General features: G+C 36.2%; 1 protein-coding gene across 1 annotated transcript in view; it reads right to left on the bottom strand.

The window, feature by feature from the left end:
* The window catches only part of LAMA2 (laminin subunit alpha 2), a 369,190-nt gene that overhangs the window by 269,623 nt on the left and 72,021 nt on the right, over positions 1–27,546 (bottom strand). The window contains exons 2-3 of the mRNA XM_071549053.1: positions 10,750–10,920; positions 6,511–6,623 (exon numbers count right to left, since the gene is read on the bottom strand). Of these exons, the coding sequence (XP_071405154.1) occupies positions 6,511–6,623; positions 10,750–10,920 (284 nt within the window). The remainder of the gene's footprint in view (positions 1–6,510; positions 6,624–10,749; positions 10,921–27,546) is intronic.

Raw genomic sequence — 27,546 nt, 5'->3', positions numbered from 1 at the left:
CAAGCTTGAAAATTAAAATAATTATTTTTAAAAAGCAAGAATTAAAAAGTACAGTAACAAAGTAATGAATCACAGACAGTATTTTGCACGTGATATCTCAGCTGCAAAACATTACTTTCAGAAATGTATTATATGCTCTTTCTGATGTTTGTAGCTATCTTATCTATAATAGCAAAGAGCAAAGATGTACTTTCCATGGGAATCTTCTTTTCTAATGATCTTTTTTACAATTTGGTGTTAACTGTGCACATACAGATTCTATTTCCCTTCACTAACAGGAGAAGTTTTTGTCCTCTCACCCTCTTCTCACAGACTACCATACTTAGCGCTTTTAACACACTACTCTGAGTCCTATCCTGTTATATTTCAGTCCCAACTTAAACTTCTTCTATTCATCTCACAGTTTCTTAGCTCTCATGTCTTTTGCCACAGAGTCACTTAGTTATACAATCTTCAACGGAGAAAGAGAAAGCAATCACTAATTTTGCAATTCTTTCTTTTTCCTAACATTATTCTTATTAAAAATACCTGATACATGATTGTGACTGTGCACACAGGCACATGTCTATTTCTGCTCATCGGTATTAAATTGAATCAACAAACTAAGAAAGCATTCAAAACCAGATAAAAAAATCCTCCACTCAAGTTATATTTGGAAAACACAGAATTACAAAATAATGAGTTTAGCATCAGCAGAATATTGCTGCCTGCCCTTTGTAGATGCTTTTCAAAATGCTTCTAAGCAAGTTAAGCATTTTCCCTTTGTTATTCAGTTCTCTGTATAGTTTAAGAAATGCCACTTCCCAAAGTATTATATGTGCCACTCAAACAGTCAAGTCCATGAGTCTGAAAATGTACATTCTAGAAAGTACTGAAATATTCTTCAGGAGAACTGGGATTTCTACAATCAGAACATAATTTTTTAGACTCCTACAGAAGGAGGGCAGGGCACCAGATGAACAGATACGGTGAAAGAGTTGGACACTATTAGAGCTTAAGGAACTTAAACCCGATGAATGACAATTGTTTTATAGAGAAACCAACTACATAGCTTAATCAGTTATTCTTGCTATTGCACCTTACAAGGCTCTGAGGAGAGTTAATCATTTTCTTTTTCTTCAGAAATGATTACATGGACACTGAACTGATCCTCCACAGTCTCAGGCAATTAAGATATAGCTATTAAGACTAGAAATTTCTTCCAGAACATTAACTCTGTGTCCACCTGCATTCCACACATCTACAAGTCACAGAAAATATTCCAGCACCATTTAAAAAATATAAAGTGTGCAATAAAATAGTCAAAACCCACACAAATATGCTCCTGGCACAAGTAGCATATCAACATCAAGGGTATTGCCAATGTCCTTGTTCCCAACAACAGCAGGGAATTTGTTAATAAAAGTGTCCTGATGTGTGTAGAAATCAGAAACAGATGGGCTGACCACTTCACCTCAAGCTGCCAACTGGTTTTCCTGCATATTTGCCAATTTTCTTTAAAGATATTCTACTATTTCACATCACTGTGAAATTAAACCAATAGGAATAGTACAAGCACAGGGAATATGTTCTCCATGGAAGTCCAAGCATTTCTGTTTTGCCAACTGCCTGCTTTGTACTTCTTGAAGATAAGGCCTATTTTCTGTCCTGCTAAACAGTGCACTCACTGGACCTTCTGCTGCATTTGAACTGCCCACCACTCTTAAGGTGAAACACACCGACACAGACTACCCAACGAGCAGGACTAAGAGCTGCAGAACAGCAGACAGCTTTTCCTGGTAATCTGGTAATCATAGGTGCAATAAGCAGGCATACCTATGAATCCACCCTTCCAAACTCGGATCTGCAGTTTCAGTAACTAGGGTAGCTAAACCTATCACCCTAACCTCCATTTAAATTTATGTAAGCAATTCCCAAATGAAACTATACTCATGTTTTGATCTGCTATGCACTTTCTGGATGAAAAGCATTGTAAAAATAATTTCACATTTACAGGTACAAGTGGAGTTCCATAATATTCTTGTGAAATATATAAGATGAGGATTAGCATAATGGCTAAAAAGAGGGGAAAGTGAAGGGTTAAGAGCAAATAAGCAAAAATGCTCAGGACCAAATAGTTCCAGTTTTCAACTCATATTTTTATAATAGTCAGGGTACAAATTTCAAGTGTACTCTAGTGAATTAGAAACCTAGCCTCCATTACAGATAAAAGCTCTTTATTAAGGTAAGCCTCAATGGTTGAGAGAAAAGAATAAAAAATAGTGCATTTTCCCCAACATGACTGATAATATTTTGTCTCCTTTTAATATATTTTACTTCTTCTAGTTTATTAGTTATTGCTAAATAATATACATCATTTTTATATGCTACACTAAACAATAAAGTAAAAAAAAAAAAAGAGCTGCTGCCCCGAAAGGCCAATCATTATATAAATAAGGAAACTAATTATTTTCCTGACTTTTTCAGGAAATTAGGACTGCTAAAAGCATTCCATGTACTATCATAATTACCAGTAATAACATAAAAACGAATGCATTCCTGCAATTTTCAGTCTGTTACTTGTGGATTTGTCATTTGCTATTTCTATCTCACAAAAAAAAAGTTAAGCAATTTTATACTTGAAGCAAGAATTTATCAACACAAACATAGCAATTACTGAATCTCCTAAAAGCTAAAGGTAAAGAATGGAAATTCTTTTAATTGAGGTCTGAAACATATCTGGTGACCTTCACCATTCATAATAACTACTATACAAGACACTCACTGAGAAAGAAATTTCATATTGTACTAGTTACTTTAATAAAGTCTATAATGCTGTGTCTACAAGATTCCCTAATAAGCATACAAAAATCACTAATGCTTCTCAAACCCCAAACAACTCTTATTTCTTACTGAGCAGTCTAAAAGCCATGCAAATCCCAACAGACCTTTTACTACATTTTGGGGAACAAAACTGTTATTCTGTTTATGTAGGGTGGTGAGTAACACAGTGTGCATGCCTAACTACATGAGTTACTGAGATCATAAAGAGTGTGCCAGACAGCATTAGTGACACAGGGTCTTATCCCAGCTCTGACATCCACAGAAACCTCAACACTGCTCCCATTCCAGCCAGTAACAAAAGAATGGCCTTAAGTGAAGGTATCAGCTTTAGAACTGCAAAAGAACTGCCAAGTTTTCTTTGAAGTCTAAGAGAACACGGGAAAGAAAGAGGATCATACTTGATCCTTGTCTCATTTTAAAACAATAGTAACAAAAAACCCTAACCCACACCATGCACAGTGCAGTATTCTGCTGTCAACTGGCACATAAAGAAGCCTTTTACATACATTACAACAACCCATACTTTTTCTTCAGTATCCTCACTGACCCTGTAGTTGCAAGCTTCTAGTATATACGAAAAAGTAAAACTTTCAGAAGTGCACAAATTTGTTTATTTCTTATGATAATCTAGATACTGATGTAGCAGGCAAATAAACAGAAGTTGCAAAGCCTCAGTTTATCAGACTTGACCTAAATAACCACACACTACAGTGATGAAAAACAAGCATGGTAATTTAGTTCTAATGCCGGAGACCTACTCACATACTAAAAGATCATTCCAACAAGAGATGCAATCCCTTGCTGTAAAAGCAAACCATTCAATAACTGAAAATTTACAAGACGTTAAAAAAAACAAACCCCAAACTTTTTAATGCACAGAACCTCACTCTCAAACTTCTGTAAAACCTTTTAGCACTGCTGATTGAATGAGAAATGCACATTGAATAGTTTTGCATATATAAGGCCAAAGACACAGAAGTAGAATTGTTTCTGCCAGTAACAACGACAGCTCAAAAGCCAGAATGCTGATAACACTTCCAGAATTCAAAGGCTCTTCCAAGTATAAAGACTGTTACCCTCCAAGTGCTTCAGTGTCACAGAGAAAAGGTACTTAGAAGAATTTTTACCATCACATCATTTGGCTGACAGGTTTTTTACAAGAAATACAGGACAAAAACCTAGAAATCCAAGCACTACCCTTTGTCAAACTTTACTGAAGTTCTGAGTTCTGGACTAATGGAAGTTTGATCTCTAACAAAACCATATGTATGAATATACACAGACGTCTCAATGCCCTGCCTTTCTCTTTTTTAAAAAATTATTTATTTTACGACAAACTATTCAAGACTCTATGTTTGATAAATAAACGTTGTCTTCTCTAAGTACGGCTAAATGAGAAAGAAGGGAGATAAGGACAGGCAGGTTCCAAGTGAAACCAATAGAAACAAACAAATAGAAAACTGAACTCAGTAAAGAGACCACAGAGGAAGGGGAATCTCTCTCCAGTGAGCCTTAATATCTGGAAAACAGATTATGACACTGTTTCCCACAACAATCTCCTTAAGAAATTGGCTGCTCATGCCTTGGACAGGTGAAACCTGCGTAAAAAACTGGCTGGGTGGCCAGACCCAGAAAGTGCTGGAGAATGGAGTTACAGCCAGTCAGTGAGTGGATGCCATGACTGCTGTTCCCCATGGCTCAGTGTTGCTGCAAGTCCTGTTTAATATCCTTACTGATGATCTGGACAAGGGGATCAAGTGCTGCCTCAACCAGTTCACAGACAACACCAAGGTGGGTGGGAGTGTTGATCTGCTAGAGGGCAGGAAGGCTCTGCAGAGCGATCTGACAGACTGGATCAGTGGGCTGAGGCCAACTGTATGAAGTTCAACAAGACGAAGTACTGGGTCCTGCACTTTGGTTACTCCAACCCCTTGGAGCACTAGAGGCTTGTGGATGAGTAGCTGGAAAACTATCTGGCAGAAAACGGTGACCTCATCACTCTCTTTGATTACCTGAAAGGAGGTTGTAGCAAGGTGGGGATTCAGTCTCTTCTCCTAAGGAACAAGCAATAGGACAAGCCTCAAGTTGCCCAGGTTTTGATTCAGTGTTAGGAAAAATTTCTTTACAGAAAGGATTCCCAAGCATTGGAACAAGCTGCCCAGGGAAGTGGTGGAACGACCTCTCTTGGAAGTAATTAAAAGACATGTAGATGTGGCACTGGCTTTGTACTGGGTTAATGGCTGGAATCAATCTTAAAGTTCTTCTTCAAACTAAATAATTCTGTTTTCTGTTCTGATTCAAGCTGAAGACAAATATGGGCAAACCACAAATTAGAGAAGATTTTAGCCAGGTGGATTAATCTGTTACCTACTTAAACGAATACCAAAACTTCCAAGTTTAGTAACATGATGAATAAATTTGGTACCATGTACTGCTTTTGTATTTATCTTTTATAGTGTTCTGGTTTGCAGCTAGGGTAGAGTTAATTTCTTCTCAGTAGCTGTTACACTGCTGTGATTCGGAATGAAAATGGTTGTTGATAATACATTGATTTTCGGGTTTTTGCTTAGTCATATTTACCCTAAGTTAAGGACTTTTTGCTTCTCATGCTCTGCCAGTGAGGAGGTATGCAAAAGAAAATGGGAGGGAGCATAGCTGGGACAGGTGATCCAAACTGACCAAAGGAATACTCCTCATCATAGAATGTCATGCCCAGTATATAAACTGGGGGGAATTATCCATAAGGGTGGCTGATCTGGGTTCGGGAAAGGAGAGTCTAGCATTGGTCAGTGGATGATGAGCAACAACACTGTGCATCACTTGTTTTCCCCTTTTTGTTTTTATGATTATTATAATTTACCATTATTATTGCATTTTACTTTATTTTCAATTACTAAACTGTTCTTATCTCAACACACAAGTTTTACTTTGATTCTTCTCCCCATTGCATCAGGGTGGGGGTGAGAGGGGGAGTTGAGAGAGTGGCTGTGTGGTGCTTAATCTCCTGCTGGGTTTAAAACTGCAACATGCAGTAAAAATAAAAGTATTCTTCATCTGCTCTCAAATCCTCTTACTTACATACCTGGAATTTAAGTATTTTCATAAACATCAAATGACTGCATCCTGTATAGCTACCTCTGTCAAGTAAGATTCCACTGACAAAAGGCAACTTATTTAAGGACCTGAGTAGGCAAACTCGTCCCTATACCCAGGCTGTCTGTCAACACAACCCATGACCTACGTTTCCCTAACATAGCCAAACCATTTTTAGTGTATTTAAGTACTTCTAGTATTTGTGTATTTAAATGTATAGTACTATAAGAAAGAATATTATTCTGAACATAAACTTTTATTCATAGTACTTTTTCCCTGAAACTATCTTTTAGGAGTCCTTAAAGAGGCAAATCAGAAGTTACAGTGAAAAAAATATACTGAAAATGATATAGTTAAAATAATTTTAAGCACAACTTTATAAAACATATACATGAAATAACTACTTTTAATCTGACACATTATGTTACAATGCATGGGTCACTCAGAGTTATCCATATAAACAACAGAAAGTTATAGAAGAAGTTGAGTGTGTCTTCATAATATGAAAGAAACATAGAGCAAAAATTAAGATAATGCAGGTGATCTATTGTGCAAGGAAAAAAAGCCTTTTCAGAAACAATAAACAAGGTCTACCTGTTGGAGATCCAATGTAATGGTCACATAATGATACTCAATTCCATTCTGGATACTTGGACTTTGCCACCAAGTGTTCTTGCCATCAATTGCATTTGTTATTGGGTGTCGTTCTGTTATAAAAGAAAAAATATAAATAAATGCCAAAATTATTAATATATTTAGTTAATTTTAGATCTGAAATCTAGATGTTAATGCAATTACAGAACTAATGAGGCAGGACTTTAGAATAAAAAAACATTATGCTTCTTGCACTCTTGGGGCACTGGTCATGCTTATTATTAATGCAATATTCATCTAATGTTAGTTGTTTCATTTTGCTAAGGATCACAAGAAGGTGATTCAGAACATCCAAATGTAGAAGGGCCCTTCTGATTCTACAGAAATTGTATGCATGTAAATCAAGCAAACACTTCCTGCAGTCTTCCAAAGTTTCAGGTATTGTAAAGTCATAAAATGTTTCAGGTATTGTAAAGTCATAAAATGTTGCAACAGAAACAACAAATCAGAAACCTGAGATACGGTGTGCAAGAAAAGCAGAGATTAAAGTAATGCTGGTGGATTGCATTTCCAAGACATTTCTAAGCTCACATGGAAATAATTCAGGAAATAATTTAGAAATCATTACAGAGGAAATGATTCAGAAATCCTTACAGAATATAATCTTCAACTGGAAAATTTTCTGACTCACATATATGCCTATAAAGAAGGTTTGTTTGGTTATACTCCATACAGAAGTCCATGATGCATTGCTTTTCATGTCTACACTTACTCTGCTGCAGTGTCCCAAATGAATTCGAAATAAGAGTGATATGAATCTATTTACAGAATTGAATTTTCCCTAAATTTCAAGATCTTCTAAATTACTGAAGTTAGCTTAGACAATATTTTAATACTCTTTGGACTGAGAAAAATCAAACAATATTTCAATGCTACTTTCTGTGGTCCATTTGTGTTTCCCTCCTGTATGAAATGAAGAATAACATAACCAAAATTTTTAAAGTTTCAAAGATCTCTATTTTGAAGTCCCTAATTGTTCAGAGCAAGCCTATTATGAAGAAAATAACCCAAAGGAAATGGAACTACAGTAAGTTTCTTCTGTGCAAGTTCTGTCTGCAACTACATAGCAAATCAGGAGAAAACCTTATCCTTCTTATTAAGGATGACTTTCTAAACTGACAGGTTTTGATATAACACTGGAAAATGCTTCATTACTAGCGGGTCCTAGAATTGAAAATAATTAATCCATGAACTGATTAATTGTGTTTTAATTATTACTTAAATCAACCAGCTAGATTGATAGTCTTTGTCTGGCTTTTTGCTACATCAACCACCTGTGGAGGGCATTCCAGTTCATTAAGGAAAGCCAGAATGTCTGACCATATTTAAATATACAATTCAAGTACTTTGTGGGAGTGAGAGAAGGCATAAATCCTCAATATTGAAAATTTCCTTTAAATATTATTCAATTACATTAGTGGCCAGCAACATTTGGAAGTTAGAATACTGGTGCTTTAACTGATGTTATTCGTAGTTTTATCTTTATATTGAAAAGAAAAGCAAAACATACCCTATGTTTTACATGTTGTCAGTTCCCACACCTCTGATAATTTTCACGAACCTTGACTTTAAAGGAGTCGTAGCAAAAATCCAACTCAGTTCCTCAGTGATTGGGAGAAGCTATCTAACTGGAAATTGTGATCTACGTCTCTACAGATGAAATTGATATAAAGGTAAATCATGAGAAGGTGGATTGGGAGATGAATCAACAATTAGCTGTAATCACCATTATGAAAGTTTAATCATAACTAATTTGAAAACACTGATTAATTGCTGGCATGTATTATTTAACAAGTAAGGGGGAAAAGACAATATTTGTAAATAGGACTGGATTGCAAATGCAGTTCAAGGACCAATCTCTATGGATGGCAAGAGGGAGAACTTATAGAGTGAGCCCATCAAACTGTGCTCTTTAATTTGGACTCACATGTGATTAACCAGGGAACTTTTTTTTTCATTTCCTATTACAGTAATTAAGAGGAGGCACTCTAGACTCACATGTTCCAGGGGGATCATTTAAAGTCTGGTTATATTACATGGTTCTCCTATTAACAAGCCATCTCTGTTTAAATTAGGCACTTCCTTTTGCCAAATGAATGTTTAAAAACATTAAAATTAACTTTGGTTGTTAACAAAAGACAAGATATTATGAATCTGGGCAGATTCAAGTTTACAAGAGGTTAGGACCATGGGGAAACACAGACACAAATCACTTAGGTGGGTTTTTTATATATATACACACACACAGACACGCACATTATGTATTTCTGAGTATACACACATACATCTGTGTACATTGTCTGATACCATATGCAGGTCAAAGTAGTATCTCTGGTTCACATTTGGATTTGAATTAAGCAGACTTGATATAGGAGAAAAACTTGTGTAATGTGCACGTGTCTCTAAATATCAATCTATAAAAAGGCAACAGTCTATTGCACAGTCTTTCAGCTGGTCAGAATGCTTCCAAGAACTCCTGAGTTCTTCTCTGAATGAGATGCACTGCTATAGTATAACACATTTAGATGCCTATATTGCTACAAAATCGTATGACCTTTCCTCAGAAGGTGGCATTAACTGCAGTTAAAGAAGACATTTAAACTTGGAAAAGTATCTTGGGAAAAAAATAAACAAGGTTGCAACTCTCTTCAGACAAATAAAGTAGTCTACATGGGGACAATTGCAAATAGCTTCACAAACATAAGATGGAAAGTAAATGGAAAGGTAATAATTTAGGGGGAAAGGAAGAATCTGAGGACTGTAACGGACAACTAGTTTTGTATCTCTCCTCAGTGCTGTCATACTATTAGAAAGTGGGAATGTCTAAGTAAAACATGTAAACAGGAATATATGCTGTTCATTCTGAAGGAAAACTGAGATTTCTATGTTGTGCTAGTAAGGGCTCAGGTGAATTTTAATAAATATGAAAGCTTCTAGAGAGAATTCAGAGAACTGCAATTTGCACAGTTAGAGTTCTAGAAAACACAGCCTATGAAAAGAATGAAAGAAAAGAGATAGCTTAGTGTAGAAATAAGATAGAGCAACACCACCAACACTCAAGTAAAATACTTTTTTTAAGAAAAAGGGAATAACTCTTTCCTTATATTGACTGAATTCAGGAAATAGGTAATGAATTTCTGCAAGGAAGATGTTAATAAGCTATTAGAAAAATAATTTGTAGTAGGTAAAATAACTCTAGGAATCCTAAATTGGCCATGGGAGGAAGTTTCTAAGAAGTTAAACAAGTTTCTCTCTGGAAAGCTACAGCCATAGATAGCTCATCCTGTCTAAAACTAGCGGACAGATTAAATATCACCAGGTTTTTTTTTAAATTCTGTGCTTTTAAACACATGCTTAAATGTCGGGAGGTGTAAATATTTATGAGCTATGTTTTAGAGGGGAACAACTGGAAAAAAATTGTCTCCATGCTTTTGTGTCTCTGCTTCTCACAACATTTTATCAATCCCATTAGAAGCTGACATAAGAATCTCTACACCCTCTACCACAATGTTAAAGTTATTCATGTCTTTCACTAAAAGGTCACATGAAATCAAACCTCTATGATTTATGTAAGAGAAATTTTTTTTATTTCTAATCTTCCCAACTACCAGAAATAGGCATCTCTGAAGTAGGTGATAACAAATTCATACTTGAAAACTGATTTTGCTTTCGGGTAATCTATAAGAAAGTAGTGATAGCAAAGATTTTAATATGAAAAACTAAGCATTAAATCAAGCAACACTACACTACTTTTTTTTTTTATATTGCTGGCTTAGTGAAACTGAATTTACTGAAATTTCAGATGTTGCTTATATTGACCAAAATGTTCAAATTTCACATGTAGATATGCAGGTAAAAGTTCTCTGGTTTTCATTCACGGTCAGTATATATCAAAAGAATTTAACAACAGCTGTAGATACTTTATTTTTCTAAATCTGAATTTAGGTGCTCTGCTTTTTAGTGCCTGAATCACAAAGTTCAATGTGAGGATTATCTATATCAGCTATAGATTTTGAAATACCTTTGGAAGAGATGGATAACCTGATTTAAAAAGTGACATACATTTCTGAGAAAGCAGGGAGGTGAACTTCTCTTTTGTTTCCTGAATATCTACACCCTTTGCAAAAGAAACCTTTTTAAAGAAGGTTTAAAGAAACAAAATTAAAATGGCACACATACGATGTGGAACCCTGCTCCTTTGGTCACAAATACGGCATTGAGGGTTCCTTGCAGGTTGTCCAGGTACATGTTCAACGAGTTTGCAGTACATTTCCCGCCCCTTTTCTCCACAGGTAGCATTGGTTGTGATGAGAGCATTACTAGCCAGGTTGAGCACTGCAGGAAACAGTCCTGTAATAAAATAAAATAAAAACATAAACAAAAGCAACAGAGGCAAAATTAGGTGAATTTAGCAAAATAATCATGAGTGAACGTAACACCTGTTACGGCATTATAGCAAATGGCTCAGTTTTTAACCGCTTCGGAAGTAATGAAGAACAACTTTAGATGTGCATCCAGAACTTACACATCAGAATAAAGCCATTATACTGATGGTTTTCTCCCCACTCTTCTGAAATTCAAATTGGTACCTTCTTCATTTTATCTTAAACAACAGCAGGGCACCAAAGGAGAAAAGTAAAGTATGGAAACATACATAGCATCATAAAATTGTATTTTTCCTAATCAAATCTTGTATTTCTATCCAACTGGGCATTGCAACATTATACTAAAAATACATAAGAAAACTTTCCATCATCCTTCTTTTCTCCTTACATACATATGCTGAAAAGCTTTTTCTTCAAAGACTGCAGCACTTGTATTACACTCTATTACCGTTCTGCTTAGGACCTCATAAACACCTTTGTCATCACAGCAGCTGGGTAATTTATACAGTAACATGAATAGCATATTCCATGTTTCCTTTTCCTCAAGAAGCGACTAATGTATATGACATCATATGGTAGCACATATGGTAGACATATGTTTAGTACTCTTGTTATTTTTCCAGGTGCACATGCTGAGTGATGTACTATAATTCTCATTCAGCACAGCATTTAAGCACATCTGAATGCTCTGCTGAGCCAAATTCTGTGTAGCAGTAAGCCATAAAGATTATAAAACATATGAAGAACATTCATTAAGGTAGGTTACTCTCTTTCCCACTAAGTACTGATCAAACTCTTTGAGCTGGAATAAAATTGATCCATGGAGACAAACTGATATGATGTGTTGAACACATACGTTAGCACCTCACATTAAATCAATCCATTTTGCATCTTCAAATGCATAATTTTTCATGGCTACAGGTTAAACCAAAAAACCCACAACAAAACAAGCAAAAAAAAAAAAAAGCTGATGTATGGACATTTTACACTGGTCCAAAATCCAGGGTTCTGCAATTCATTCACTCTCTAACCCTTTGTACTATTATAACCTTAAAAATAAGGCCTTAGGAAAAACTGAATTGATAATTACTGTACTCGGCTAAAGCTCCCTTTATGACGGCATTCCTTTTTGCCCTCCATAAATGGACAACACTCTGCAACTGGCTCCTTTCAGTCCTTTAACTCCAGTCTCCTGTTTGTCTCTGCTATTAACCTGTATGCCAATTACCAAGCTTGGCTGGCCATGGTACAGCTGTCCTTTGACACTGGGAGTTAGTGACTCTCCTGCTCACTTTAAAACCATGTGTAAATATATTGCTTCAGAAAGAGAACGAAATAGTTCTAACCCATCCAATTTTTATTGTCAATCAATACTTGAGAATTTATTGATCATGTAGTTTGTCCCTTCTGTGAAGATTATAGCTCATTTCCATCACATTTTAAAATCCGTACATTTGTTCTTGTATTTTTATTCACTGCAGTCAGTTATATTTGTTGCCTTCTACAATGGGGGCACATAGAAAAGACCTGTGTAAGCATTAGCAGAGCAGATGAATTAATAGATGTGGAACTTCTTATGTTGACTTACAGCCTCATTATTCTCTTTTTAAGCTGTACAAAGTTAATAGCACAGAAGCCAGTAATGATTTAGTGTTAACACAGAGTCTGACGTTTGGTTTGGAGTTAAGTATTTTAAGCCTTCAAAATCAAACCTCGTAAAAAGGACAGAATGACCCTACATGAAAGGAACTGCAGTACATGGCATCAGGAGAATAAATCCTTCAAAGTACAGTGGAATGGATGAAAGAGAGCAGCCCAAAAGCCTTCAGATTCACACAGCTATAAAAATATTACCTGTTATATGTGTATCAAAAATCATATAGTCTAAATTTTAACTCAAACTTTAAATGCAAGACACATAATTAAATTAAGAGTATGTAAGGAATTCATTAATTGAACATAACTTCACCCACAAGTGTGTGCACAGAGTAGTGTAGGGCAAAGCTACCAAACAGCCATGCCCATAATTGGTACCAACACAGGCAACAACACAAGTATCAGGTATTTCACTGAAGAGCCCCCATCAACATGACATCACCTTACAAAGAAGTGTACCCCACTGAATTCCCTGCAGGCTCAGAATGACAGGCACACAGCAAAAGATGGACATTGCACCCAGCTCTTCTTATTTGTTATTTATGAATACCAAATTCCCCAGACCTGAGAAGCTAAAAATTAAAATTAACAACTACATATTTGAACTGTTTTTGAATAATCTTTATTTCCAAGGAGCCAAGGGGTTGGGCTTAATGGACCTTATAGGTCCCTTCCGATTAGAGTTATTCTATGATTCTATAATACTGCTTTGCACAGTCAAAAACAAGTCTTTGCTTTGAAAGAACTTTTGATATGCAAGCCCAATGGAATGGAGGAAGCAATACTATTCATATTGATTTCTAGCAGTTAATATATATATTTTCACAACACAGGCATGAGATTCTAGTAATACAGAAGATGAAACCATTGTCTTGAATCTATTAGGTCTCTTGAATATGAAATAAAAAATTCTCACTAAATTATAAAGTTTGTTGTTATCAATCCCACCTTGAATTCAGTGGGCATCCTCCTATCAAATACTTCAAAACCCACAAATTTCTGTGTGTTTTTGAACTCACAAACAGAATGTTCTTCTTTATTGCCAAACACTTTATGTAATCATTTGCTCCTGTGCAAAGACTGGATAAAAATGCTCTGAGTCACAGACACATTATCTCTATTTTTTGTAGCTCAAGTGCAAGAATAGAAATTTTACTCCCTTCAACTGCCAGCTACATCAATCTTTTCCCTCTTTTGTGTTACCAGCAAAACACAGATTAGCATTCATTTTTATTTGTTAAAAAATAACAAAATTCTAGCAATTACATGGAGGATATAGGTATGAAATACTGGCTTGTAAATAGGTAGTGGTTTTAGCAGTTTTGGTTCAATTTCTGATTTTCAAAGGACTAGTTCTGTGTGAAGAGAAAAACAGTCTCGGATTCTCACCTGTGAAATGGGCATTGCCATCTTTCTGCTTTAAACTTTGGTTTTTAAGCATGGAACATATTCCACAAAGCTTTTAGGGGAAACCCAATACAAGTTTTAGTGTTGACAGGTGATTAAACTACAAAAGGCAAATAATACAGAAATTAATCAAATTATTTCAAGTGGTGTACCATTCACAGGTAATTAAGCATGGTGTTCAACTCACTAGAGAATTAGGGATAAGTTTAGCACATATTGTCAACAAAAATAGCTTTAGAAAAGACTGCTAAAAATGAAAACCAGCAAATTGGCAGGATTTTCTTGCCTACAAACTCAAATGTACTCATGTTTTACACTGCCACTGTTCTAGATAAGCAGTGTGTGGCACCAAGGTGCAATCTACATTACTGTTTTCTTAAAATGGGTTCTGCATCAAACCACATCTAGATACCTATCTTAAGATAAAAATAGTGACTTCTTGGCATCTGTGCTTTTTTACAGATGCCTCACAAGTCATCCCTTCTCAATACTAAAGTTCTCTGTAGACACTGGCAAGCATATAAGTGATGAACTGAGTTCAACACATTTAGATTAACAGATTCTTACAACATTCCACAAAGGTCATTAAAGGAAGTAAAGTCATAACATAGGAGGGAATGACCTCTCATGAGGTCAAAAAGGAAAATGGAGAATAACAGTGGAAAACCACAGCAATCTTTGCTGAATCCTGTTTAGTTCAAAAGTTACTTAACTTAAAAAAGAGGGTAAAAAGTGAAACAACTGTTTATTGATGACACAAATTATTCAGGAAAATTAAAATAAGGACAGACAACAAAGAGTGGCAGAACATTTTCACAGAATGGTGTGTCTAGGCTATAAAATGACAGATGAAATCAAGGAATGAAAATTAATATACGGTGGGAAAATACAGGCTCTGCACTAGCTATTATCAGCCCTGAAAGACTTAATATTCCAATGAAAGTACTAGCTCAAAGAATAGAAACAAAATGTCATTACACTGTTGCATAAATCCATCTATACTGACAACTCAAATACTTTATGGTACTCCTTATCTCTCATCTCCAAAAGGACACACTGGAGCTAAAAAAAAATTAAGAAACAGTGGAACAGCTTCTGAATGTGGAGTTGAATAGGCTGTGAGTTTTCTACTGGAAAGCAAAATGATTTGGATATGCATAAAATTAAGTAATTGCATATAAAATCATGAATGGCTTTAGCAAGTAAACATTTGGAAGTGAATATGGTAAGTTGAGCTATCCTTCTTCTATCACACGTTGGAGGTGCTGAGTCAACTTATCATACAGAAGTTTTCTGCACTGATTGGGACTTTTTTCCCTGTTTATAAATAGAACGGCTTTTCAGTATGATAGCAATTAAATTCTAGAATACATTAATAAATTATACAATAAATTAGTTTTATTCCAAAAGCAGGAATAGATTAAAAACCAATTAGATTAATACAAAGAACAAGAGTTCATCTGGGGCTGCTAAATATGAAGGATTTGTGTTCAGCTGCCAGTTCAAGAAGATCCCTAAATCACTAGCTGTTGCACGGTTTTACCCAGGGAGGCATCTTTGTACTCTTTCTCTTCTTTCAAATTTTTCCTCAATATTGCCATTGTAGTTTTCTCTCACTAAGGCTGGTAGCACATATATCCTTACATCAAGGTCCATTCAAAACGGAACAGAAACTCTAAACTTAATTTTGTGCTGCATTGCTAATGAAACTGTAACATTTTTGCAACATTAATTTCTTTCACCAGCCATAGTCCTTTGTACTACTTCCCATCATTACCTTGCATCCATAAAGGTCTTATTAATGGCTACTTATTTAACAGATCGCCAGAACGTTCTCTTGAGATTGGCAATTTCCTTGCAATTCTCTGCAAAGTAATATTACCTAATTCATTTCCTTGTGTTTTCCTTATTTCATTGCATAAAGGAAAATGACAGCTCAACTTCATGTGTTTTCTTTTATCTACTTTTTTTGTCTCCTCACCAACCTCCAGTGTGTGTAAGCTCAGTGAAATAAAACCCACCAATCTGATGCCTGGCACCCTGCCCTGTTTTGTCATGCCCTATTACTTACTTCTCTGCCAAACTGACAGATTTTCCAGATGCTTTATTGCAATAGTGGAGATCAGCAGAAGCAGATGAGCTACACAAGTAACAGGTACAAGATATTTTCATAAATCCTGTCAACTGTTGAATTCCATCTCATTCTCACTCTCGCTCCCCTCCCAAAAAGCACTATCTGATTGACCTTCAGAGCTCACTGCAAGACCTAGTTGATTTCCCTAGCTGAGAGAGGATGGAGGCATTCCAGTGGGAAATCAAAGGTATTAACTGCATCTCCACCTGCCGAATGGTGATTACAAGTTCATTATGAAGTGGGGATAGTCACTGGGGTAACCTACGTTTTAAAAGTGTCAAGAAGCAGCAAGAGCAAAGGAGGCATACAGGAAACAGATACGAATGCAAACAAAATACTTACCCTGTACATTAGTGTTCCTATCATTAACTAGTTCTGACACATTTTCTTCCCTTCCCGTCACAAAACCTATGGAGAATTGTAAATACTATTTCAATCACATCACCATCCTATACCTACAGAGCAACTGGTGGGATAACTCTCACTAACAGTGGATGCAGGAAACACAACCAAGGAACAAAGACCAAGATTATAACCTCTCTCGGACTTCTGCTGCTGCACAAAGGAAACAGCAGACACCTCAGATGAGAAGGAAGGAACCACCGTAGGTGGCTGATAGGAGATGGGAGACAGCAGCAGAGATTTTTGCAAGGAGATGAAGGAAGGAACTCTCTGGGGAAGACTGGGAAGAGAGAAGAAAAATGAAAGAAGAAAGACCACTGCAATATACTCATAGAACCTGTAACCCTTCTTCTTGACAGAAAATGCTAGTAAAACTTGAATTCAGCACTATTTAGTGTCTAGATGGTGATTACATAGTGATAAGATCAGCACCTCATTTCACTGAGGGTAAAATTACTATAAATAATTGCAGTCCCTGCACATGTAAACAAAATGTTAAATTTAAAAAAAAAACATCATTGATTTTTAATAATATTTTTAAGTACTCCCAAAATGGAAGACAAACTTTGGTTTACCAGCTCTGAGATTTATTTGTGTCTTATTAAAGCATTAGAACAAAGAAAATGTTTTTCTCCTTCAAAGAAAGCTCTGTTAAGACCTGCATATTATTCTTCTCTCCTCTAAACAGACCAATATTTGGCACTGTATACTTCCTTCAATCTTCTCAAAATATCCCTAGACTCTTCAAAGAAACAACTAAAGCAGTCTGCGTAAATATGTCTAACTTTTCAAGCCAATCTTCCTAGTCTATAGAGCACTTTGAAATGTTCATGCAGTCAAGCAGAGCTGTTTGCCACAGAATTTGTACTAAAAAGACAAAAGAGAATATGTCAATTTCAGATGTTCTAAAGAGTGTCACTGGAAAAAGAGCGGCTTGTCTGCTGCAGTACAGAGCTATGCCAGGCTGTGGGAACGCAGTGGGGAGAAGAAAATGGGACAAAACCAAACAAAATGTTGCAGCACTGAATTGCTTCCAGCTGTGCACGACAGGGAGTAGCTTAATGCACTCTACCCAGAATGCAGATGAAGACTTTTATATAACTAGAAAATAAACTGAATTTGAAGAAATAGCTGTCGAGACACAACAGAACATGCAGAGTGAAAAAAAATAAATGACACTAAACCCATTTGTCCACAGAAAAAAACAAATGGAAAACAAGTGTTTCAGTACCCATTTGCTCTTCAGTACCCATGTCAGTTGCTCTAAACCACTGTGCATCAGAGTACTGTTTGGTAGCCATCCTTTTTTCCTTCCAAAGGAAGTGGAAAAGTAGTTTTTCATGTTCAGTGCTAGAGATGGCTTGTTTTTACTTAGAGGTAATTTCCTTTCTTCATACTGAGTAACGATACATACATCCTTCTGCATACTTAATTTCAACACAAAAGACAGAGTATGAACCCTAACCTGAAGAATCTTAAAGCAAAGCTAACTATAATCCTTGCAAAGTAACATGCACATCTGAAAAAGGGTATATCGATTATCTAGTAATATGACTTTTCCTCTCCACGCTTACAGCATTGAAATTCTGTAGGGACTTTGATGGTATTAACAGCAAACCTCCATCAGTTTTACAGATTAGGAGACTGAGTGAAAAAATTGCTACTAGCTTACCCCAGTATTATATTGTATGAAATATTTATGCATACTCCTAGCTCAGTAATGAATTTCCTTTTTTCCCCAGAACTGTCACAAAAAGTTGTTTTGCAAAGCAGACCAGGAAAAATATAGGTAAAGATGAAATCCTGTCTCCTTGACATCCATGGCAGAACTCTCACTGAAGAAAAAATCCAAAGCACAAAGACTTAATGGTCATCTCATTTTCAAAGGTATTTACATGCTCAGTCTCAGTTCAGACACCCACTGATTTTCAAATATATTCTGTCTGTATTCTGGCAAAAATTTTGAAGAACAAAATCCCAGTTGTACAAATATCTTAACCATAGAAAGAGTGCACTATGCATGAAGAACCAAGTGGCACCATATTCATCACAGTTGTTTCCTTTTATTTGTTAACCACATGATCTTCATTAAAACCTTTGCAGTACAGTAGTATGGTCCTGGTCAGCCAAGCAGGCCTAACAAGAAAAAGTAAAAGGTCCTCTGAGAGATAACACTGATCTGCAAACAGGAATTCTCCCAAATCATGTGTCTCCTGTTCTTAGACATCACACATCAATGTACAACTTCCCCAAACTGCATGACATAGCTAAAAATGTCCCTTTTTTTTCAGTTCCTGTGTCGGAATACCAGTATCTCCATGCTTGTAAGAGACTAGATTTGGTTTTCTCTACTCATGCACTTCCCTCACTTGCCAACAGCATGCAAGGGACAGACCTGTATGATTTGCCCATCCCAGTTCTGTCCCACTGAAGTGAGGGGGGAAAAAAAAGGGATTATAAGAAACGAAAAAAAAAATCAGAATTTCTCAAAGGTAGGATAGAGCCTGGGAAAATCAGAGCCTGCAGATGCGATTTACTGATGATTTCGGTCTTGCAAAATCTTTTGTTTTATGAAAAAAAGCCACCCTGCTGTGCATTGTCTTGGACACTAAAGAATATAAAGCATATTACTATTTTTGCAATAACTTCAAAATCAATATCCACTGAAACCACACTGCACAGTCAGGATTAGTTACTGTACCCTTAAGTCTCTGACACTGTCAAACAGAAAGACTGAGATGTTTGCTGTACTCTTTTACAAGAGGCAACAAAAGACATATTATGGAGGCTAATAAAAATCATCTTTCTATGCATTGTCCTCTAGCTGACAAAAAAATCCAAACTGAATCTGACTTTATGAAACCAAAGAGCAAATGGAAAAACTGATCTTACCACATACAAGAGATTCTGTGCACTTACTTTTACTCTGAGGATTCAGATGACAGTATTTTTAAGTACGTTTCTCTCAACTGATGAGCTTGAATAAACATTAGGTTCAATTTTCACTCTTTGAACTGATTTACTTCTCACTATTCTGCTGCAATGCTTTACAAACACATACTGATAAGGATTATAAATTTTCTACATGTTCTGGTAAAATGTGTGATCACCAATTAGCAATTTCTATTCAGAGTTCTTAACACTGTCTTCAGAGAATTAAAGAATCAGTGAGACTGGAAGGGACTCAGATCTAGCCCAAACCCCTGCTCACGCAGGGTCACAAGAGCAGGTTGCCTAGGACTGTGGAGCTGAGTTTTAGTATGACTGAGGATGCAGGCTCCACAGCCTCTCTAGGCAACATATTCCACTGTTTGACCACACTCACAGTAAAAAAAGTGTTTCTTCTGTTTAAATGGAACTTCTGGTGTACTGATTTGTGGCCATTCCCTCTTGTCCTGTCACTGGATAACACTGAGGAATTTTTGAATATATCTTCTCTAATCACCCCTGACACACATTTACATGTTGATAAAATCTCCTCGAGACTTCTCAAAACTAAGCAACCCCAGGCCTCTCAGCCTCTACTTACAGGACAGACACTCCAAATCCCTAATCGTCTTCCCAGACCATTTCCTGGACTTGCTCCAACATGTCCGTATCTCTCTTGTACTGAGGACCCCAGAACTCGACTCAGCTCCTCAGGTGCACTCTCATCACTGCTGAGCTGATAAGGCATGATCACTTCCCTCAGCCTGCTGGAGACACTCTTAAATAATGCAGCCCTTCTGCTTTTTTTGCCACATTGCTGGCTCGCACTTAACTTCATCTCCACCAGGACACCCAGGTCCTTTTTTGCAAAGCTGTTTTCCAGCCACTTGGCTCCAATTTGTACTGGTGCATGGAGCTGCCCCTCCCCATGGGCAGGACTTTGCACTTCCTTTTGCTGAACTTCATGAGGTTAGTCCATTTTTCCAGCCTAACAATCCCCCTCTGGCATATCAGCCACTCTGTCCAATTTCATATTGCCTGAAAACTTATGGAGGGTACACTTTGCCCCATCACACAGGTCATTAACAAGGATGTTACATATTACTGACCCCAGTGCTGACCACTACTGCCTGCCTAGTGACCACTAGTGATCTGCCTCCAGATGGACTTTGCACCACTGATCACAACTATCTGGGCCTGTCCATTCAGTTTTTAATCTACCTTGTTGTCCACTTTTCTAACCTGTATTTCATCAGCTTTTCTTTGAGGATATTACAGAGACAGCACCAAAAGCCTTAACAAAGCTCATACAAATAACATCCACTCTTTTTTCATCCAGCAAGTCTGCCACACAATCATAGAACACTATCAGGGTGGCTAATCAAAAATTTCCCTCCAAAATGTCATGCTGGATCTAAACCTGACATTAGATACATGTACCATTTACATTTACCATTTTACATGTATGTGCTACTTAAACCCAAGCTACACAACATTCTTTTAAAATGAGAATTAACTTGCCCTTCCCAAATAATCTAAGCCTGTACACCTCTGATCTGTTCAATTTCAATGCATGTAAGGCACAATTAACAAGATCAAGGCTTTTGGTGATTATACTGTTGAAGGCAGAATGCAAAATATATTTTTCACATCTCAGACTCCCAGCTCTTCATAAATCAGAAAAGGTTGTCTCTATCTCGTTTCCATACAGGCAATATTCTGAGGCATGAATTAGCTGAATAACTGAGAAACTGCAAATAATAAACCCCCTACAATAAATTAAATAATTAAATTGTATACTTGTGTAGTAATACACTATGCATTAAGAAACTCTTCAGTTACATGAGAACATGAAAGATTATTTTGAACATTCTGTATCCTTTAGTTCTAGTACATTGAAATAGTTGTTCTATGTTATCAAAATTTGTTCACCAGAGACTTTGCTACAAAAGGGCTCCTAAATACATGTAAGAGATGTATTTATATATTTTAAGTTATATATATCTAATATATACAGACATGCAAATACATTAGACAGTGCATATGTATCTGTAGTCACAGCAGCATGTCTAAAATTCTTCCTGTTCCATTAACAGAATATGTGTATTATGTCAATATATTTTAATATATATTTCGTGAGAAAGAATATTTAAATATTTATTTTCTCCATGAGAAAAACAGGCAAATAATTTCCCTCCCTTACATATATCTTGTCCCCTTACTTGAACTATGACTGAATAGAAAGATCAAATGAGGTCTGAGCAGATGGCTGTCAGCAAACCAGAGACAACCTACCATGATTTAGAATTAGAGTTAAAACTTGCAACCTGGTATACAATTCTGCTTGTAACTGCCAAAGACATCTGGCTTAGAATGCAAGCCAGCTTGAACATCCCTACACATATTTACTTTATCATTCATGAAAATTAAATTATATCAGTACCTCTTAATACTTCTCTGTTAAACCTCTAACTATCTGTATTCGTGGAAACCCTCCTTTTCTTCTTTATAAAAGCGGACTCAAAGCTCACAGATGTCACATCTTTACATGCCATTAAAATCAGTCAAAACTGCATGCAGCTGAATCCCTGCATGCGTCTTTAAAAATGCGTGGGATGACACATCAAGGAAACGAATTCTTCAGGTATTCCAAAAGGATTTTAACGAGCTTCAGTGCTACTATTGTCACAAGAATAACATTTATTTGCATGATTAAAGGTTTTGGCAATGGACTTGGCTGGAGAACAAATGGTTAGTTTTTCAGAAATCTGAAGCAAATGCACATCTCTTAGATTTTCCTTTGGCTGTCCTCACTGTTCTGAAAGTTAGCAAAATGCCTCCCTCCAAAAAAAAGAAAAAGCTTTCAGGTCCCTCATATTTGTGTATAGTAACAGCTTTTTATGCAGCTTTTTCTAATTAACAGAAGTTGCTTTCAGTAATTCTAGGTGACAGACTGCTCAGTTCATGGGGACCCTAACTTCTACACTTCTTGATTAATGAACTGTCCCCTGAAACACAGTTTCACATCATGCAATAAGACTTCTAACCAATAGTATTGACAAGACATAGCTGATTTGCATTCACACAAAAAAGAAGACATTTGAAATGTGAGGTCTTTGCAGACTTATAAGTTGATAACATTTATGGGCACACCTGTAAGCATTATGATAATTGGCTATAATATTTAAACCTAATTGTAAAACTTAGGTGTTCTCTGAAACAGTTGCTGGCCTGGGAAAGAGGGAGGGAAGGAGGGCGACAAAAAATTCAGAACTAAATGGGTTAGAAGAGTGGCAGGTTTAAGTGTTTGCAACTGCATAAATTCACAACCACCAGAGCTGGCTAATTAAAGGCCCCTACTAATGCTTTCCAGGTAACAGTGATACACTTGATTACCCATTCCATGGAGTCTAGTTACTGGAACTGAAGAGAATGATTTCTTGATCAGTGAAAAACTGAAAGAAGGGAGGAATTTAGAATAGGTACTGAGACCCAAAAGAGGCAGGAAACACAATTTTGCAGATAGGAAGCAACAAGATGCAGCACTGCTTTTATACAGAATTGGGGGGATTTTAATAGGTGAGATGGAGCAGATGATGGGCCAGGGACAAAGAAAACAAGAGGACAGACACCGTCATTGTCAAGAGTGAAAAGGTTAAAATAAAGAAGTTCCTGAAAGGAAGAAATAAGAGAGAGATGTTTTTATAAGCAAAAAGGATAAAAGAACACTCAGCAGCTGTATTGTTTAGATGTTTGGTGAACCCTAAATACAGAGAAAAGGGTGATCAAGAGAACATGTCTTGGCAGCCTTTCTGCTTTTGAAACGCACAGCATCTGATGAGGGGAAGCAGGAAGGTGAGGAGAGCGCAAGACATCCAGTGTGTGTGCAGTGACACATGGAGATGCATTATATTTGTGACATCAGGGCACAGCGTAAGAAAGGCAATAGGTGAAGTGGGACCAGCAGAACACAGAGGGGTCTCGGCTGAAAACAGAATAGCAATAAGGACGTTTAGCAATAAGAGACAAAAAGTTGTGTAACAAAGAAATCTCCTGAAAAAACACGTCAAAGACTCTTCCCAAAGTGAGAAAAGATGAGTGGAAACTTACACAACAAAATTTGGGTGGGAACACATAATAAACTCTGGTTACTGAGAATACAAAGGCTGTAATCTTGTCCTTACACCCTGGGGGAGGGAAAAATTCTCTTTTTATGAAGGACAACAGAAGCCATCACTCCAATGTCAAAGAACAAAATTGCAAGGTAGACCTTGTATCATTTCTACAGGCACAGTGGGATAAACAGAGAATTTTCTTTGGAGTAATTTTCTGTGGAAAAGGCTTCCAACTGTGCAATGGTCACTGTAGAATCAGCAAAGAATAAAAAGGCTAAAGCCACATATCTCCAATTCAAAGTTTTAATTTTAGAGTTTTGCTTCCATTTTTTGCTAAAGAAAGAAGATTCATCCTTCTCTAGTTCTTTCTCTTAACTACTTTCCTAAGATGCAGAGTTGTATCTACAAACACATCTCAGCTTTTGTTATGCATGAATATGTACTCTCTCCTTAAAATCCTGTGCCAAATCTTGAGTCTAAGACAACTACTTCGACATTACTGTAATTAATCCTCAGACTGAAATTCTTAAAAAAGTTAACATTCAGTGCCAAGTCTCTTCCTTCTTCTAGGATAACCTAATAACACAAATACTGTCTTTGAACTTTCACGAAATCTAACACTCCACATAATTATTAACTAGCCTCTGCTTTAACTGTCACACAAATAAGTTGGAGGAAATTTCCGAAAAGAATATACAAACTAATTCCCTCTGAAACAATCACATTTGAAAATATTTTCAGTATAGGACCTTTTTCACAAAGATAGGACTATTAGAAGGTGATGTTAAAAGAGGAGAATTAATAAGCATATTCTTCTTTAAATGTAGACTTAAATGAGTTTCCCATGTTTGTATCACGTGGGGAATCTGTTACAAGTTGGGTTGGGGATGAAGAAGCCATTTTCATGTAGTTTATGTCTTTGTAAACTTCAAACAGTGATCCTTAAATCTGCCTAGTATCTTTCCATATAACTGTGATTACTTTAGGGCTGCAGACAAATCCACTCAGCATTATATAGAATACAGAATTATATATAACTTTTTCTGCTGTGTATATACTAACAAGAATTTTGGCATCTTTACAGGGTATTCAGCTGTCCTAGACTAGGACCAAAGAAAAGCCACTTGAAATTAACTACAATTCTGAGAGAGCTACCAGCACATCAGCTGTCACAGTAGGGAGCAGTACCATATTTTCTACCCTATAAATCTTACTGGGTGCCTAAATGTGTCCTTATTGATGATTTTTTATCCATTTGTTGAAAAAAAAATTAAGGCTCATATGCCACACAATTATTAAATTTGTAAGACAGTGGAGATCAGTTCAATATCCTGTAACAGGAAATTTTATTTCATTAGAAATAGAGAAGCTATCCAGTTATTGGAAAGATAACAGAAATACACATTTCAATTAATTCTTCATATTATAAAACAACCCCTGGGGTCATCTTCAGCCAACCACTCTACTCAAATTAGAACTACTCAAAAATATTCCTCACATATTTCTCTCACCTGCATTTCCACCTGTCACTCATTCCATATTTGAATATTGCGTTGGTAGATGGGTTTTCTGCAGTAGTAGTTTCTCTCTGTAAAACTATATTGCTGGTCTTTACCCTTCTCAAATAATGGTTCAATAGTACTGTCAATGCAGCTGAGACTAAATAAAAGTACCCCCTCTGTCATGTAGCACAATTCCATTTTCTGCTGATTCTTGTGGGGTGCTCATCCATAGTCCATCATGCTCCAAGGCTTGACTAAAACATGTAATTTGTTATTATTTTATAATCTAAGAGTTTTCTGTTCTTTTAATCTATCTGTGTTTTAACCCTTCCATATTTTAATTGGATTCTAGTGACTATTTTATCACACAGCTGATCTCAAGCCAAGTAATCGTACTCTACATATGGAATTATAATTTCTATGTACAGGGTAGACTTGAGTTCTTATGCTCTCATCTGAAAAAAAACCTAACAGGGTAATCTGCAGTATAAATAGTGTAGCTCCCACAGACTGATATAACTCTAAAGACAGTCCTACGAGAACCTGAACCTCTCATTTAAAGGAGACTTGGTATTAAAAAACCAAGGCTAATTTTTTTTAAAGCATGGCTTCCATCTCCTCAGGCACCTCTTCAAGCTTTTACTTAGAACATTCTCCTTGGAGTACAGAAGGAAGGGCATTGCAGTTTGCATGTTATACACATTCATGACACTCATTGTGCTCAGTATATACCTTTACAACTTACCTTAAATGCTCTGATTTTAGATGATTGTTAAACTGGTGGGACTATGGATAAAGTAATTTCCAAAACAGCATTACCAAAGGAGTTGTCAACCATACAAATTCCTAGCAGTATGTTTTCAAAATCTTATAATCTGTCCCTGACTGTACCTACATCCTATTATGTCCATGTGAGACTCAGACCACAGAAGTCCTCTTCTCCACTACCTGCAGCTGCCATTCCTACTAGGCTTCCAGTGGCTGAGGGCAGCTTCTCATGATAGAACTGCTTTGCAGTGGCATGGGAAGAAAAACTGGAATAATCTGTTTTAAAGAACAATTTCCTCTGCCATTTTAGTCTGAAGAACCACTTCTCTAAGCTTATTTTCAGTTACCAGACTATATTCAAGTAAGAGAATTCTTTTCAACTTTGCAATGGCATTTTCTCTCTCTCTCCTTTTTTTTTTTTTTTTTTTTTAGTTCTACATACTATATTCTCAGTCTTTGGGTTCTAAAAACTGAATGACCAGATGGCCTTCCAAGGGACAAGATGTTGAACGCATAAAAGGATAAAATAAAACATCCATTTACCAAAGCCCTTACATATGTGAGAAAGAAAATTTTTGCAAGTGGATTTATGAAAATGTGAATATGCAATTATGAAGAGATATAAAGTACATACATGAAACAAAAATCTGTAAGATAAACCTCTGATCTGCCAGTACCTAGAGAATGAAGCTTAGAAGGTATAGAAGCTGAGAGGTGCTCCTTCAGGTAAAAAAGATACATTAGTTTTAACTGAAGGAACTCATATAGATAACACAAGGTACTGCAATGTAACTGCAAAGTTTTGAATATATTCTTCTGACACCATTTCTATGTTACTGTTTTGTTCATTTCCATTTTTACTATAAGCCTGCTTTTAAGAGCATAACACTTTTTTCTATTAGAGTATTGTAAACACAGACAAAACAAAACACAGGAATTTCTTTCATGTGGCATTCCATAAAAAATGGAATTTGGTTCCCTCTGTTTCTGTCCCTTTTGTGGGCTTCAAGTTAAAAGAAATTGGAATAGCTTTTAAAAATTCCTCTGTCACAAAGTATACACATATGAATCAATCACATTAATGTCTGGAAGGAAAAATATCAAAGTTTTGCTTGAAAATCTACCACTGGTTTATTGCAAGATGCACATTAAACCTCTTTTTCCACATTTGTACAATGAAGATAATACCTGCCCTGTTTTATGAAAGATATGAAAATTATATTGGAAGAAAAAGTCTAGAGGTAAAAAAAATTAAATATATTTACATATGTATTTTTTTTAACCTGAGGTAGTAACATCTAGATGTATCTTTTATTACTTCTAATAAACAGAGCAAAAATGTACCTTTCTTTTTTAACACAGGATATTTAGGGAGGTTAAAGGGAACCTTTTGTTCTGGAAACCCACTATTTAGTTAGGGGAGGGCAAGCACAGACATATACATACACATAAGTAAATTAGTGTAGACCACCCAAAGACACTTCTCATGAAGCATTTGTGTAAACCTAATGGTTAAAATCTGGGAAGGTCCTTCATTTTCTTTCTAAGCATAGTCCCTGTGCTATGTTATACCCTCTATCTGTGTCTCAAGCATTATCACTGAAAAAAGATAATACTGATTCTGATGCGCTTTCTAAAAGAACCTTGAGATCTACAGAATAATTTATTAGATATTTTAC

The sequence above is a fragment of the Pithys albifrons genome, chromosome 2, assembly GCF_047495875.1.
Source record: "Pithys albifrons albifrons isolate INPA30051 chromosome 2, PitAlb_v1, whole genome shotgun sequence".
Taxonomy (NCBI): Eukaryota; Metazoa; Chordata; class Aves; order Passeriformes; family Thamnophilidae; genus Pithys; species Pithys albifrons.
The sequence above is the reverse complement of the archived record's forward strand: the minus strand, read 5'-3'. Positions and strand labels throughout refer to the sequence as shown.